General features: G+C 47.2%; 2 protein-coding genes across 3 annotated transcripts in view; both read left to right on the forward strand.

Annotated features, from left to right (window-relative positions):
* Positions 1-4,418, forward strand: part of PEX7 (peroxisomal biogenesis factor 7) — a 65,731-nt gene extending 61,313 nt beyond the window's left edge. For both annotated transcript variants that reach the window (XM_079779829.1, XM_079779830.1), the window contains one exon: positions 2,579-4,418. In XM_079779829.1, the coding sequence (XP_079635955.1) occupies positions 2,579-2,647 (69 nt within the window). In that variant the 3' untranslated portion in view covers positions 2,648-4,418. The remainder of the gene's footprint in view (positions 1-2,578) is intronic.
* A 6,027-nt stretch (positions 4,419-10,445) lies between these two features.
* SLC35D3 (solute carrier family 35 member D3) lies at positions 10,446-12,683 on the forward strand (the record flags this gene model as incomplete). The annotated part of the gene is made up of 2 exons (XM_079780138.1): positions 10,446-10,884; positions 11,851-12,683. The coding sequence occupies 2 exons, from the start codon at positions 10,446-10,448 to the stop codon at positions 12,681-12,683; spliced, it is 1,272 nt and encodes a 423-aa protein (XP_079636264.1).
* Positions 12,684-17,460: the final 4,777 nt, after the last annotated feature.

Raw genomic sequence — 17,460 nt, forward strand, 5'->3', positions numbered from 1 at the left:
GCTGGAGACTCTGTGTTAGTTTAGTAAAGTGCTTTTATTCTTACCTTATTGTTATTTTTATTGTAAGCTTTTAAAAATGTTTAGAATTTGATGGAGTTTAATTAATTAATTAATGGAGAAATATTATTTGCATTCATTTTAATGACTATTCACAGTTCAGTTTCAGGTCTTTCTTGTATTACCAATTAATGTAAGTGTATAGTTATGTACATTTACTGATTCAGTGGCCTTGATATTTGTTAGTTATAAGTTCTGAGTAAATAAGAAGCTGGACTGAAGAGTGCTGAATAAGGATTCAGAAACATAATTTTATGAATATTTTATATTAGAAACATAAGTCTTTCTTCTCTGGTTTTCTTGTCCATAATAGTTGACACTTAATATATAGAGAGGCCCGGCACATGAAAAAATAAACATATATGAGATAGGGGTAAATTATATAATGATCTTTGTGGTCCATGGCATAAAAACTTAAAACTTCAGGATATAATCCTAACTGCAGGATTAGGCAAATAATGAATGTTAGCTTGCCTTTTATGAGGCACTATTTTAGAAGACAGATTCAACAAATGTAGGTTCTGGTTCCAGCTCTGTTACTGTAGCGTGACCATGAGAAAAAGTTCATCTGTGAGGTCTTAACCTATAACAGTGATGGGCAACCTTTTGAGCTTGGTGTGTCAAACTTCGCCAAAAAACTGAGCATAACTCGGGTAGCGTGTCACTTTGAGGAAAAAACATTATTTCACAAATGTTTCATCCTCAGGAGCAGCAAATGTTTCATCCTCGGCATGCGGCCGCCTCGGGTTCGCCATCACTGACCTATAAAATACATTCTGTGAGATAGTATTTATTGAGACATTGTTGTTATAGAAAGACATAGTCCATGCCCTCAAAGAGCTGAGACACGCGTGCAGTAAATAAGTATAGCTGAGTATTATAACCACTAGGAAGTCTCTTGCCCATTTCTAATAGGGTTGTCTTTGGATTATTGAGTTATAGTAGTTCATCATATAGTCTAGATATTTGTCAGTTGTTCGTTTTGTGAATATTTTTTACCACTCTGTGGCTTACCTATTCATTTTCTAAATATTATTTTTTGATGAGCAAAAGATTTACTTTTGATTGAGTCTAAGTTATCAAAATTTTTGGTTATAGCTTTCTGTGTCCTGTCTAAGAAATCTTAACATACTTTCAGATTGAGAATATATTCTTCTATGTTTTCTTCTATAAGCTTTGTATCTTTATTTTATATATTTAGGACTATGGTCCATCCACCTCAAATTAATTTTTATTTATGGTGTAAAGTTGGAGTTGAGGTTCATTTTTTCCCATATGGATCTCCAATTCTAGCACCATTTGTTGAAAATACATTTTTGCCCTTTGAGTTGTTTTAGTAGATTTGTTGAAAAGCAGTTGGCCAAGTGTAGGGTTTATTCCTGAATTCTGTTCTATTTCTTTGATCTACTTGTATATCCTTATATCAATGTTGCACTGTCTTGATTACTGTAGTAAGTCTTGAGATGGGTAGTATAAGTACACCTTTCTTGTTATTTTTCAAGGTTCTTTTGGCTATTCTAAGTCCTCTGCATTTCTACATAACTTTAAAAATCACCTTGTTCATTTTTATTAAAAAGCCTGCTAGGATTATGAATTGTAAATTACTTTGGGAGAGAATTAAGTTCTTAACAATATTGAACCCATGAATATGGTGTATATATATAATATATATATATATATATATATATATATATTATATATATATTACCCCATTTATTTAGACCTTTTAAAATTTCTCTCAGCAATGTTTTAGTTTTTAATGTGGAGAATTTGCATGTCTTTTGTTAAATGTGTTATTAAGTATTTTGTTATTTGGTGCTATTTTACATAGATTTTTAAATTTATTTTTAACTTTTTTTCTGCTAGTATATAGAAATACAATTGATTTTATATATTAATCTTATACCCTGAGACATTATTACATTTGCCAAGTTTTTAACACAGAGTTCCTGAGCACCATGGACTGTCTTCCCTTCATGTTTTAGTATGGCTTTTTAGACTTCAATGTCCTTGTCTCTCAGGTCTGCCCCCAAAGAGGGCCAGTGTGAATGCCCAGGCATTTGTGAAGTCTTCTGACTTCACAGTTGGATTCAAATAGTTCCTCCTAGGAACGTCTCTATTAGAGCATTTATCACTTTCAGTCTTGAACAAGCTATTCTTTGAAGTCCAGAGCTATGCTTTATCTCCATTCCATTCCCACAATACCTAGCACAATGCCTTTGTTCACAGTTGAGGAATACATCTTTCCAACATTTATCTCAGGAGGTATAGGGAATTACGTAGCTCTGGGGTGCGGGAGGGGAAAATCCTGATGGGCAACTTTAGTCCATTGGAAACAATCCCTGAGTGTGTCTTAGAAAGGTAAAATAGACCTTTGATAAAAAACATACCATGTGTTCTTGCTATTTAAAGATATGTTCACTGGTGGATGATCTGCTACTCTCTAAATGACTTAGGCTTTTGCTATCAGTTTTGAATTTCTCTAAATTATGTTTCCTCTTACTTTCTTCTGGTTTTCTAGGTGGTTGACTGTGCTTGGGATGAAACGATAAAGATATACGATCCTGTTTGTCTTACTGTGCCTGCTTGAGATACACTACTCTGATCAGAAACAAAGAACATTGGCTGAAGAACTACTTACCAGGAAATAAATTAACTATTGATAACATAGTCATTATGCTTTTATATGCTATTCAGATTTCAAATGTTAAAAACTTACCCTGAATCGGTTTAGAGGCAGCTGATACAGACTTTGGCTCACCCTTTACGCCTGACACATAAGCCATATTTCTTAAAATTCTAAGGAATAATTGATGTTATGGTATATCTTACAGTACGTTAAAAATGTAAACTATGTGTTATAAAATGGATGAAATTTGATTCATATAGGTTATATAGGTAGGGATATATTTTATTTTTAATTTGTCATTTTTGATGTGAAATACAATTATTGCTGTTGATAAAAATAAATTGCATCTCTTGATCACTTATCATTTTATGACATTCCCAACAAGATTGCCTTTTCTAATCTAGTGTGCATATGAATGCAGTACTATAGATAAGGTAGCTATATCTTGCTTTAGTGGCAGGGCTCTAATACAGATTTAATTTATTTAGCAGTTATTTATTGTGCATCTACTATGTGCTTGACACATAGACCGAATGCTTCTCTCAAGGATTGTTTCCATGCTTTAAGAATATGGAATGTTGTGAACTAAGCTTTTCTTTTTTTACAGTTCTGCAAATCTTTTTAGATATTGTATCCATGATTCTATATTTCTCTCTTCCTACTTCTCTACTATCAAATGTTTAAAAAAGAAAAAAACAACAACTGGTTACTAGACAAAATGTCTTAGATCCTACTATGGTTTCAAGCAATTTCCCTGGAAACAAACCCTAAATAATGCTATAAACATTTCTCACTACCTCCCTAAGTGTCCTTGAAAAATCTCTAGGTGTTGATGACCTGTAAAAAAGTAGGTTAAAAGGGAAAAAGTAGTAAAACAAACAACTTTGCATAACATTTATATTTTTATATAAAATTTAAGAAATGTGTTATAAATGGCAAAAATTGTCATTAAATTTTTAATAAGCTTTTGAGGATTTTTAAAGAGCAAAATACAGTTGTAGTAATCAGAAACAAAATAAATTAAAATATATGTATATTGTCTAATTTACATATCTTTCTTTACTTATTCCAGAAAAAAGTTAAGACAGCTTACAAAGTAAAGGAAAAAATGAGATCACATAAAAAATAGAACAAAAGGAGACAAAGTAGAGCCAGGAGTAGGGCTTGAAAATACATGTCTCAGAGTCCTAGAAAGTTGCACTGGCAGCATAAATGGGAAGCCTGGTCAAGAACACAGTTCAATCCCCAAGGCCTGAGGGTAAGAACTTTGTCCTAGTCCCGGGCTTGGCCTAGCATCATGCCTAGCGCATAGACGGTGCTCAATATCCGTTAAACGAATGAAAGGACTCAGGGAAAGTACAGCTCTTTTTAGTGCTTAGACAAATCAATACTAATTGTTTTCGAGAAGCCCCATAAAGAGGACACTGCTTAACATGAATATATGGTAAGGAACCAGGCGCTCAAACAGCCTTCGAGCTGTCACGGCGATGAGATTCATAGAGCTGCTTCTTGTTGCTTCCCTCTACAGGAACTAATGGCATCACACCAAGTGCAGTTCAGTAAAAGCAGGTTCACTGTGGGTGTTCTCTGTGTCAGCAGAATTTATAATAGACCCGTACAAATACCTAACCCAGATCATACTTATAATTAATTGAAATTACTTTTTTAATTTCCTTTTTACAAGAGACTTATTAAAATAATCTACCGTGTATCTTTTGAGACAAATATTTGTGATTTAGAAATTAACACCTTTCTAAATATTTATTTCCCCCCTCTATATTGGGGATGTTAGAGATGTTTAGAATACTAACTTCATAATACTTAACTCAGGTTCTTGGAGACTCTCCATATAAACGAGTGTGAGTGAACATTTGCCCAGTGGGTCCCCTAGAGATGGGATTGGAAAAACTAGATTGGGAAACTAGAAGGAAAGGAGCTTGGATTCTCTCTGAAAAGAGAATGGGCAAGATTTTTGAATTCTTGGTAGTCCACAAGCCAAGCAGCCTCTGAATTTTAAGAGGACAAGAGTCATTCCCTCCAGGCTGGGAAAATGCCTTTGTTTTCGGGCTACAGAGCTCTTAGCTTTCACCCTGTCTGCCTCCCCAGGCTCCTCCTGCACCTGCAGCGACAGCACAGCACCCCAGAGTGAGTGCAGGGAAAGGGAACACGGTCCCCGAGCATTTCCGTGATCTGGGCACGACGTGAGATGCTTTCTGTACGTTATCCCTTTTTGTCTTCATAACATCCCTGCAAGGAAGCCCTGCCAGTTTTCCAGACAAGGAAATGATGGCTCTCGGGAGTCATAATACCCAGGAAGTGTGGAGCTGGAATTGGAAACCTGCTATAACTGGATCCAAACGTATGGTTCTGCCACGTGGCCTCCTTTCCCTCAGAACAGCAGAAATGGGCCCACGGAGAAGCAGTAAAGATGTGGACCTCGGGTGACTAGATCCTGATCATTCCTGAGAGAACTGACCAAGTTGAGTTTCCAAGACTAAAGAGCTAAGAAGCTGACCCTGGGTCTAGAATGACTTCCCCAAGGTCTGTCACCTGCTTCGGCATTTTTAAACTGCATAACTTAGCTATGACTTGGCTCTTCCAAACATGAACTCATTCATTTCTTATTTAACAGGCTTCTTTGTGAATGAAATACCTACTTAAACATTTTTTACTTCCATATATTACTGGGTACTTCCAAATCCGTATCTCCTGCCTTCCCCACCTGGGCCTCCCACAACCTTTGCACTCATGTTCTTCCAACCAAACTCATCTTGCTCTCTAAACCAGCTTTTCCTGTACACGCCTTTTCTTTTGCCAACACTGTCCACCTGGGTGCTCAAGCTAAAGACCTAAAGACCATCTTTGTTCCTTCCCTTTTTCCCACTTCTCCACTTCAAGACACATCAAATAGGTCACTAAGTCCTGTCCCTTTAGCCCCCTAAATACTTCTCCATTCTGTCTCTTCCCCACCATTCAACCACCACTGCCCCAGCTCAGGCCACCATTAGCTCTTCTCTAGGCGATCGAAGCAGTTTCCTAAGTGATGCATCTGTTTCTTGTTCTGTCCCCTCAGAGCCATCCTCTTCAACAGAGCTGCCAGAGACTGATCTAAAATGCAGTCTGATTACCCCAATTTCAGTGTCAAACCGTTCTCTGCCTACAGGATGGCCTACAAGAAAAAGTTCAAGCTCACTAAGCAGACAGATAAGGTCCTTCAGGCCCAGCCCCCGCCCCTCTCTGCAGCATTGCTTCTCTCCACATTGTCACACACTTCGTGCTTCACCAACTCCAGCATGCTCACAAACTCCTCGTGTAAATAATGCAGGTTTTCATTTCTCTCTTTGCTCAAGGCAGTCTATGTGCTTGGATTGTCTTGTTCTTGGCTTGGCACATTCTTACCCATTAGTTGAAAGTCATGTGAAATGACTAAAGAAAAAGATTGACAACATACAAAAATTAAAATATTCACATACACCATTAGCAAAGCTTAAAGACAGAAGACATACTGGAAGGATATATTTGCAGTGTATCTAATGGTTATGTAGAATTGATAAAGAGCTCTTCACAGTCACTGAGAAGTTTGTCCACTTTTATCAACAAACGATTCACAGATGTAGAAATGCAAATGTCTAATACACTTCAAAAAGATACTCAGACTTTTACTGCTGACAAAGAAATGCAAATTAAAATCCCATTTTATCAGTTTGGCAAATGTAAAATACTGACAATATTCAATAGTGGTTAAAGTAAAAGCACTGTTATATACTTGTTGGCAAGGCAATGTGATATAAAATTTAAAATTACCAGTTGACCCAACAGTTCCATTTTTAGGATTCCCTGCCTCTGCTGCCCTCCCTTCCTCCTCTCATTCCCCACTCTACCCCTACAAATAATTACAGAAGTACTTAAGTACAAATTTCCAAAGATATTCACTACATCTTTGTTTGGTAAAACCTAGATACCTGTCTACAGAAGGAAGGTTATACTATAGAGCAGTCGTTTAAAAGTATAAGGTAGAACTATGTGGCCTGACATGGAAAAATACATTCCTATTGATATGTATATAGTTATCTATTTCTGTGTAACAAATCATTCCAAAATTTAGCCCCTTAAACATTTCTTTATCTTACAGTTTCTATAGGTCAGGGATCCAGTAGTGGCTTAGCTGGGTTGTTCTGGCTAAGGTTTTCTCGTAACATTGCAGATAAGCTGTCACCTGGGTCTACAGACATCTGAAGTTCAACTGGGGCTAAAGAATCAGCTTTCAAAGTCACTCACATGGTTGTCAGCAGGCCTCACATACTTACCCTGTGGGACCCTCCACTGGCTGAGTGTCCCTGCAACATGGCATCTGGCTTCTCCCAGAATGAGTGATACAAGGAAAATAAAAGTCCAAGGTGGATGCCTCAGTTCTTTATAACCTAATCTCAGGACTGGCAGCATCACTTCTGCTGTATTGCGTTGGTTACACAGACCAACCCTGTACAATGTGCAAGGGGTTAACCAAGGATGTGAATAACAGGAAGCAGGAGATCTTTGGGGATTATCTTGGAGGCTGGTTACCACACTCTGCTTTTAAAAATAGCAAATTATATGCAAATGTGTATTGTAATTTATTTTTTAAAGGGGATTTATATATATATATATTGAATGGCTCACACCAAACTCGTAACATTAGCCAGCTCTGTGTAGTGAGGTTGGGGCTGGGAAATATTGAAAACAGCATGTTCATTAAAAAAAAGAAAACAGTGTATTCACTTATTTATGAAGTTTGTTTTCCTTTTATATACTATAAAGAGCACGTGTTATTTTTTTGTTAAAAAGAATGAAATAAGACCCTATTTCCTTCTGCAGGGAGCCTTACTGATACCCCTGTGAAGCTGGAGAGTATTGCCCTCCTCAGTGCTCTCCGGTTTCTGCTGTAAGACCCCACTGCTGCATGAACCTCTTTGTGCTGCCTCACCTCCACCTGTGAATCTTAAGGACTAGGATGAGTGCTCATCTTTGAATCCTCTGTAGCTAACACTGTATAGCACAACATACTTGCTCTGTATGTTTGTTGACAGAGTTTATGTAATGCCACCAATATTTATTGAGTAGCTCCAAAGATAATAGAGCTTGAATCTAGACCCTTGCTACCTCGATAGCTTTTTGACCTTCAGATCCCCATTCTTGTTCCATTATCTTGCTATTCTTATTTCTCTCATTTTTCTTTGGGATCCTATCTAGTAACCGGTGTGGGAGATGGTGTTAATTTTTTAAAATGAGAGCCCTAATGGAAAAGAATTATATGCAATAAAGTAGAGAAAATGTACTCTGTTTCATGCCAATGTAGGCTTCAAATATTAAGCTAAATATTCTTGCCTAAATGAGAAGGGTAAGAGAGCTGAATCAGCCCCAAATCTTTTACCTAATGTTCATATCACAAATGGAAGCAGTTATAATTGCTGGCAGAAATGAATCATTCCAAAACTAGGTCTGTGCAGACAATTCTTTATTGTGTTCACTTAAGATGGCTTAAAGCAGCCATCCTTAATTGCAATGCTCCCCAAAAGCAGAGATCTGTTATTTGCTGATGGCTTTAAAAGTTAATTTTTCAGAGAGTTTTTTTCTTTTCTGAGTGTATTTTAATATATGCTTACGCACATACATAATTTGAACTGTTGCTTCAGACTTCATTATTTCCTAAACAAGGAACAGTATCACTTAAAAAAAGCAGAGTCCTTGAAATAGCCCTGTAACCAGAGCTGTTAACAAAAACCAAGCGTTCCCTGGGGCGCCGGGGAGCACGGGTTTCCCATAATGCTTTCCAGTGTTATTCCTGGAAAGTTGGCAAAGTGGTGGGTCATTCGCAAACATTTTCTTGAGTGCCCACCTGTCCGAGGCAGGGGGGTTCCCTGCTAGGCGGTCAGCACGGGCGCTGGAGGTTAGCTCGAGAGCCAATTCTCTCTCACCCAAGCGAGCTCCCAGCACCTACAAAGCTGGCCCGTGATGCTGCCAATCCCAGATGTAACTTCTTTTTCTGCTGCGGTGGTAATCGCGGTTTCCATCTGGGCTGGAAGAGTCGCGTTCGGCACAAAGGTGGTAATAAGGAGGACAAAAAAGAACCACCAGAGAGATGGATTTAAACGTTAGGAGTTTGGGATGCGGCTGCGGGGACCAGGGGGAGGGAGGGGCGGGCGTGTGGCTGGAGTAGAGAAAAGAAGGAAAGGAGAGGCGGAGCGCATCTCGAGCTCTCTCCCTGGCACCCAAACCCTGACCGTGTCCAAGGAGCGCGAAAACTAAACTGTGTCTGGCTCTTAACCGTGGCCTCCTCTGAGCGAATGACTGGGTCCGGGCGTTACTTTCCAGGGACGGAAGTTCAGATAAAAGGGTCACAAAAGTCTGGCGCTTCAGAACATGAGAGTTTTCTTTTTCTCTTAGCCGAGTGGGAAGTTCACAAGTCCTGCGGAACACGGAGGTGCCCTGGCCCGGGAGACAGGAGATGGGGGTTGTCCAGCTCACCAAGAGCGGCTCGCCACGGCCCGCAGGCTGCAGAGGGTTCCCGGGATCCACAGAAAGCTAACACCTGGGCTCAGCTCGGTCACGATCCCAGTTCCAGCCCTCTCTTCCCACCTCCGCCCCCCGCACCCCACTCCCCGGCGCGGCCAGTCGCCCAGCCCACCGCTGGGGCACCGGCGCCCAGGCGCTCCTCTGGCACCCCTACAGGCTGCTCTCTCCGGAGACTCAGTTTCTGCTCTTTCGCTAACATCACGTCTCCGCTCCACTTGGAACACGTGCCCCCGCCCCCGGCTCCACAGCCGCGCGAGGCCACTGCGACCCCGGAAGCTCCCCGGAGCCGAGCGCGTAATTCCAGGTCCCTCCCGGGAAGGCGCGCGCTCGGGGTGCGGGGTGCGGGGTGCCGGGGCCCGGACCGGGCCAGCCTGCCCGTCCCAAAGCACGCCGGCGCGGCGTCCTGGGCCTCGGTTTCCTTCACTGTCGGGGCGTCAGCGCCCGAATCTAGAGCATCAGGGGACTCCGCCGCCCGCTGGCACACACCTCCCTGGTCGGCAGCGGGACCAGACCCCGCGGCTGCGCCGGCCGGGACCGTGGGGGGAAAGCCATGCAGCGCGGGGGTCGGGGGGGGGGGCGGCAAGGAGGCTGGGGCGCTGTCACTTGTTGCAGCTAATAACGGGTGTTCGACCCTGGGGCGCTGTGGTTTCTAAAATCTTTAGCTGTGCCAGGATCCCCCTGGACTCGGAGCAGGGAAGACGGGGCACACCGGAACAGCTGACCCTGCTGGGGGAGAGGGCACAGCACCCTGAGAGCCCGCTGGCGGGGGCGCTGGGTGCCCGAGGGGCGCGCGTCCCGTCCGCTGGCGGCGGCAGCTGCCCGGGTTTCCAGCCTCAGTGTTCTCCCAGACGGGGAACCCGCGCGGGACACAGCCCATTGCAGCTCGTCACCTAATTACGAACTGCTGTCGCTAGGATTCCCGCCACTCCTCTCAGACCAGCCCCCCCACCCCGCCACTTTTCGGAGTCCTCCGCCCCCGTCGCTGCCGAGTGCGGGGCAGTCGGACGCGGAGCCACCGAGCCGCGAGGACGCCTGGCGGGAGCTGCCCTCCGCGGCGGAGCCGGCGCCCCCTGCCGTGGGGCCCCCTGCCCTTCGCCCACGGCGCCGGGCTGGTACCCGCGCCGCCCTCGCCGCGCTCCTCCCGGCTCTCCTCCCGGCTCTCCTCCCCGCAGGTCCTCCACCGCCGGGCGCGGCGGAGCGGGGCGCGATGCGGCAGCTGTGCCGGGGCCGCCTGCTGGGCATCTCGGTGGCCATCGCGCACGGGGTCTTCTCGGGCTCCCTCAACATCCTCCTCAAGTTCCTCCTCAGCCGCTACCAGTTCTCCTTCCTGACCCTGGTGCAGTGCCTGACCAGCTCCACGGCGGCGCTGAGCCTGGAGCTGCTGCGGCGCCTCGGGCTCATCGCGGTGCCCCCCTTCGGCCTGAGCCTGGCGCGCTCCTTCGCGGGGGTCACCGTGCTCTCCACGCTGCAGTCCAGCCTCACGCTCTGGTCGCTGCGCGGCCTCAGCCTGCCCATGTACGTGGTCTTCAAGCGCTGCCTGCCCCTGGTCACCATGCTCATCGGCGTCCTGGTGCTCAAGAACGGCGCGCCCTCGCCGGGGGTGCTCGCCGCCGTGCTCATCACCACCTGCGGCGCGGCGCTGGCAGGTGAGCGGACGCGCGCCCACCCCACCCCACCCCACCCCACCCCACGGGCAGAGACCGCACGGGTGGCTAGGGCAGCGTCCTCACTTCCCGATGGGGCGACTGAGACCGGCAGGCGGAGAGTTGGAACGTGTCGCTCGGCTCCAAAGCGCGACTTCTGCGACCCAGAGGAGCCTTCCCCAGAGCTCCGGCCTCGCCGGTCAGAGCTCCCACCCCCCCGTCCCGGCTTTCGACCCCCGCCCCTGCCTCACCCCGTATCGTGCTTCCCGCCACCCCGTCCCCCTTCCCCACTTCCTTCCTCCGGGAGGGGCGGGAGAGCCGCCCGAGCCGGGAGCTGGAATCCCAGACCGCGCCGGAAGGAGGGGGCCGTGAACTTCCTTGGGTCACGCGGGGCTGGAGTGGGGGTGGGGGCGACGGCAGCGAAGCCGGGGCCGCCCGGGCTGGTTTGGGGGCTCCGGCGGCGCCGCGCGGGGGGCTGCGGGCGCGGGCGCGGGGCGGAGGGGGCTGCATGGAGACCGCGTGGGCTTGGCCGACTTTAGGAGACGGGGGCCGGCGGGAGCGGGACAGCTTTTGGGGTGAGAGGGCCTTCTTCGCCCCGCGCCCAGCCCGCCGGAGTTAGAAGCTGCTAGTTGGGGATCACCCCACGGAGGGGCGAGGATACCAAACACCTGGCCACCTCCGCGTCGGCTCTGAGAGCCACCGCCTACCCGAGGGCATGTGCCTCTCCGGGGCCTCTGTCGGGGGCAGAGATAGACATGACGCCCCGGGGACGTGGCAGGGAAGGCGCCCCTCCGCCTGCCTCGCACTGGGCACTGACCATCTTATACCCCTGGGCGGAGGTGGGGCAGGAGCCCCGTCTACTTCCCAACCCGACGCGTCTCCCCCGTGGAGAGCCACCCGCGCCAACCTGGGGTCTTGTCTCTCTCTCTCTCTCTCTCCTGGCTCTGCGGCCCTCTTCCTGCGCCCCAGGAGCCGGCGACCTGACCGGCGACCCCATGGGCTACGTGACGGGCGTGCTGGCGGTGCTGGTGCACGCCGCCTACCTGGTGCTCATCCAGAAGGCGAGCGCCGACACCCAGCACGGGCCGCTCACGGCGCAGTACGCCATCGCCATCTCCGCCACCCCGCTGCTGGTCGTCCTCTCCTTCGCCAGCACCGACGCGATCCACGTCTGGGCCTTCCCCGGCTGGAAGGACCCCACGATGGTCTGCATCTTCGTGGCCTGCGTCCTGATCGGCTGCGCCATGAACTTCACCACGCTGCACTGCACCTACATCAACTCGGCCGTGACCACCAGCTTCGTGGGCGTGGTGAAGAGCATCGCCACCATCACGGTGGGCATGGTGGCCTTCAGCGACGTGGCGCCCACCTCTCTCTTCATTGCCGGCGTCGTGGTGAACACCCTGGGCTCCATCATTTACTGCGTGGCCAAATTCTTGGAGACCAGAAAGCAAAGCCACTACGAGGACCTGGAGACGCAGCAGCCGCAGGGGGAGGAAGCGCAGCCAGGTGGAGACCAGCTGCCTTTTGTCATGGAGGAGCTGCTGGAGGAGGAGGTAGCTGGCGGGGCCGAAGGTGGAAAGGTAGCAGGTGGCTCCGCTCAGCAGAGGGGGCAAGGGGTGAGGGGCAGCCCCGGAGGAGTCCCGCTGGCGGCGGGTACCTGGCAGATTGCAGACAGCCCGGAAGAAGCCAGCAGGAGGTCACTCAAGGATGCTTACCTGGTAGTGTGGAGGTTAGTCAGGGGAACCAAGTATATGAAGAAGGATTATCTGATAGAAAATGAGGAGTTACCCAGTCCTTGAAAAGGAAACACATGTATGTATATATGTACATAGATGCTTATTTCATATCTTAGAGACAACGTATTTTAATGAGGGGCTGCCCAGTTTTATTCTTTGAGGAGCGGGGCAGGGAAGCAAAGAAAGAATCTGAACCAGACTGACAGCAGCAAAATGAGCACCGGCGTGAATTATTTAGCGTCAGCTTACCTGAGGCATAACAAAGACGAAAGAATATGAAGGTGCTCAACAAAATAAGACAGCGGGCTCAGCTGCAGACTCTTGGCACCTTTTTTTGACATTATAACCATAACCAAATATCTGCATGTACTCAGTCCCTCAACCACCCCCTTCAAAGATGGAGTGTAGACATGATGGCAGCAGGTAATCAGCTCAAAGATTACATCCCAGGGCACATTTTTGATGAGAGAACTACAGTTTTTTTATGGCCAGCTGGGCAAAGAGTATATTATTGAAAAGATATATAAATACACTGAATTGATGTTTACTGTTTATAGTCATCTGAAATAACATGTTTACTCTAATTTACTTCACTTGTTTTTAAAAAAATAAGAGTTCTACTATTCTATTATACCTTGGTAAGAAATGTCAAAGCTATTTTGAAAATGTGAGTTCTTAGCTTTAATCACCAAGTTTAATGTTGGCTTTTAGTAATTACTATAAAAATATTTTAAAAGTTGTTTTGGTTCACTGCTTTGTAATATTTATTATTGAATGCCATGACCTTTTTAAATACCAGTTTTACTGTGTCCAATATTCTTTCAAGCAAATGCAATGGCTGAAATAGAATTCAGCATTAAGAAGCCCAAACAGAAGTAAAACCTTCCTATTAAGCTAGTCCTTGCAAATCGCATTGCACATTCCAAACCTTGTTACAGAAAGAGCAACTGCTATATTCACTTGATATTTTTCTATCTTACATTTGTCGAAATAAAGTCTGAGTCTATCTGCTAAAAGACATATTGTTAGAAACTTGTTGGAGACACATTGGTGTTCTGTTGTTGCTGTGTAGCTTGTGTTTGCCTTCAATGCCTGGTGTCTAGCATCTGGTATGTAGGGGCCACCCCCTTGGGAACTTGCAAAATTAGCATGTTTGTTTAGTTTAACACAACAAAAACACTCTCGTTTTCCAGCCAAGAAAACCATCATAAAGTAAAATAAAATACTGCCTCATGCTGCAGAATGAAAGCCATCCACAGCTGACTTCAGTTAAAGTGGAATTTGAGACATAATAGCAGAGTCTTCTGGTCAGCCCCATCCGGCAGAGGGACTTTGACATGAAAAGCCAGTATGTATCTGCGACTCCCAGATGGTGGCATTCTATATTTTTCTTTATTTTCCAAAATCTAAACAAAACAAAAAGCAGAGGCAGAAATGGAGTTTTAGCTCCATCAGTTTGACTTGACAAGCAGGTGAGCAGGTGTAATTGTGGTAGTTCTACTATTCTATTCTACATTGGAGATTGGTCCTGGTTTACTGGTTTTCACGGGCAATTGTTCATTTCCATAGGCACCTCTAGAAGATAGTTAAGATGTAGGAGCCCTCATAAGACTGCAGTTAGAAATGGTTGGCTAGGGTTATAATGACTTCTTTAAGAATGAGCATTTATGTTATTTAATGAAATTAATTAATGAGAATTAGTGAAAAGCAGCAAAGTTGAATGAAGTATCCTATCTATCCTATCTAATAAAGAGGGAATATGCTAATTGACCATCACTCCATCACAAAAGATGGCTGCACCCACAGCTGAGGCCAAGTTCCCCTAAGGAGCCTTAACGAGCAATCAGCAGGGACCTGAGGCTACGCCCTTCCCCACCTGGCAGGGCTTGACAGGGGACCTCAGGCTGTGCCCCCCACCCTGGCACCAGGCTGGGGGACCTCAGACCGCACCCCCTGCCTGGCGGGGCTTGATGGGGGACCTAAGGCCGTGGCCCCCCACCCAAGCACTGGGCCAGGGGACCTGAGGCTGCACCCCGCTGCCTGGCTGGGCTTGACAGGGGACCTTAGGCTGTGTCCCCCACCCAGCAGGGCTTGACAGGGGACCTCAAGGTGCACCCCCAGTGCTGGGTCGGGGGAACTCAGGCCATGCCCCTGCCCAGCGGGGCTTGAAGGGGACCTGAGGCTGCGCCCCCTCTCCCCCCACCTGGCAGGGCTTGACAGGGGATCTCAGGCTGTGTCCCCAACCTGGTGGGGCTTGACAGGGGATCTCAGGCTGTGTCCCCCACCTGGCGGGGCTTGACAGAGGACCTAAAGGCATGGCCCTGGCCCCAGTCTGGGCTGGGGGACCTCAGGCCACGCCCCCCCATCCTGGCGCCAGGCCAGGGGACCTGAGGCTATGCCCCCTGGCAGGGCTTGACAAGGGTGGGACTGGCTGGGTCTGGATCTAGCCCAATGTGGGGGGGGCGGGCCGCTGGCTCTGGGTCTCATGTGATTTTGAGGTGCATTTGGGTGGGTGGGGACTTGACTCTGGGTCCCGTGGTGTGCCCCAGACTCTGACAGGAGGAAGGTTTTCATATACATTTTACTAATTTTCTTTCATCTCTGACATTTCTATTATAGAGAAAGGGCAAATAGCAATATTAAATTATTTCCTCTAATTAATCCCCTTTTAATGTGCATGAATTTTGTGCACTGGGTCACTAGTGTGTGTGTGTGTGTGTGTGTGTATGTGTGTGTGTGTGTATTTGTTAATACCACTGTCAGGTAAATGGATAGAATGATTATCTTTCACTGAAAAAAAAATCCCTTTTGATTAAAACTGGGGGTTTGTATTTATTGTGAAAAGATTAACTGCTTCCTGTCAACAAATGTGTCCAGGCACTGTATCAGTTAGAGTTTTCCAGAGAAACAGAACCAAGAAGTTTGGGCCTCTTTAAGAACTCCTGCTTAGTTTGTTACCCTGCATCTCCTTCAGCTATAATCCACTCGGTTCTATTTTTAGCTCTGCCCTTTAACTGCTCTGTGCCCTTGAGGAAGTCACTTGCCCTCTCTGTGCTGCAGTAGCCTCACCTGGACAATGGGCTACAGCTGCTCCTCCCAGGAGTGTGGGGTGATTGTGTGTGTGTGTGTGTGTGTGTGTGTGTGTGTGTGTGCAGCACTTGCCCTGAGGGCATTCCACTTCCTAGTCAACACCCCTGCCTCACCACCCTTCTCTCCCCCAGCCTTGCAGGGACTGCACAGTCCCTTCTGGACCTCTTGCATGGACTCCGGACAGGCCTTTGCTGTCCTGTCTCCTTGTCAATCCCCGCTGTCACAGTCCCAGCAGGAAAGAGAGGGCACGCACAAACCATTTTCTGGAAACGACTTTGGCAAAGGGACTGTTGACAGGTGGGAGAGCAGGGCCAGACGTGCAACCAGGGAGGTGGCACCCCAGAAACAGACCAACTGAGATCTCAAGGGGGTGGGGCCACGTGGTCAGGGGTAAGAGGGCACTTGAACAAGGGGTTGGAGCCATGACTTCTGCTGGAATTGGGCTTCTGATCTAGGGAGTGGGGTCGCATGATGGGGGGGGCGTGGCCACATGAACAGGGGGCAGGGCCACGTGAACAGCCAGAAGTGGGCACGTGAACAAGCTGGTGGGGCCAGGTGAACTGCTGTAAGTGGGCACATGAAGGGGGCGGGGCCATGTGAACAGCCGGAAGTTGGCACGTGTACAAGGGGGTGGGCCACTTGAAGGGTCCTGGCCGGGGGCAGCTCTTACTATATTGGAGCTTCGTTGGTGTGCTGGGAGTAGGGGAGGGGAAGGGTTCTACAATCTTATTATTATTTCTCAGTCTTTTAGCCTGTGTCCCTGGGCTGTGACTTTCGAAAGTGTTTCTTAGCCTTTCTTTTTTTCTCCCCTTAGATAAGACTGGAAGGCCAAAGGGGTGTAGAGTGGGAGAAATGCCCTTTCCCCAGGGTGGGATAAGGCCCTGGGAAGTCTTTTCCCCTAGAGCAGTGGTTCTCAACCTTCCTAATGCCCCGACCCTTTAATACAGCTCCTCATGTTGTGGTGACCCCCAACCATAAAATTATTTTTGTTGCTACTTCATAACTGTAATTTTGCTACTGTTATGAATCGTAATGTAAATATCTGTGTTTTCCGATGGTCTTAGGCGACCCTGCTCGCGGTTCTCAACCTGTGGGAAACACAGATATTTACATTACAATTCATTAACAGTAGCAAAATTACAGTTATGAAGTAGCAACGAAAATAATTTTATGGTTGGGGGTCACCACAACATGAGGAACCTGTATTAAAGGGTCGCGGCATTAGAAAGGTTGAGAACTGCTGCCCTAGAGAGTAGTTCTTCTCATGGAAAACCCTCTCAGTATCCTATATCAATCGTCGGCAAACTGCGGCTCACGAGCCACATGCGGCTCTTTGGCCCCTTGAGTGTGACTCTTCCACAAAATACCACATGCGGGCATGCATGAACAGTGCGACTGAAACTTCGTGGTCAATGCGCAGAAGTTGGTTTTCAGCTCACAAAAGAAATTTCAATCATTGTACTGTTGATATTTGGCTCTGTTGACTAATGAGTTTGCCGACCACTGTCCCATATAATAAAAGGCTAATATGCAAATTGTCCCTTCCACGGGGAGTTCAACCAGGGACCGGGGCCGGCCAGCCAACTGCCCGAAGCTCCTCCCCCCAGCCAGCCCGGCCCAAGTGTCATGGGCCAGCAGGACCCTGCCTATGCACAAATTTGTGCACCGGGCATCTAGTATTTCATAATGATGACTCTTTCCCAGAGTGCCAAGGTTTCCTGGAAGTCAATCTATGAAAATGTGGGCTTTC

This window comes from Cnephaeus nilssonii (assembly GCF_951640355.1).
Source record: "Cnephaeus nilssonii genome assembly, chromosome: 9".
NCBI classification, from domain to species: Eukaryota; Metazoa; Chordata; class Mammalia; order Chiroptera; family Vespertilionidae; genus Cnephaeus; species Cnephaeus nilssonii.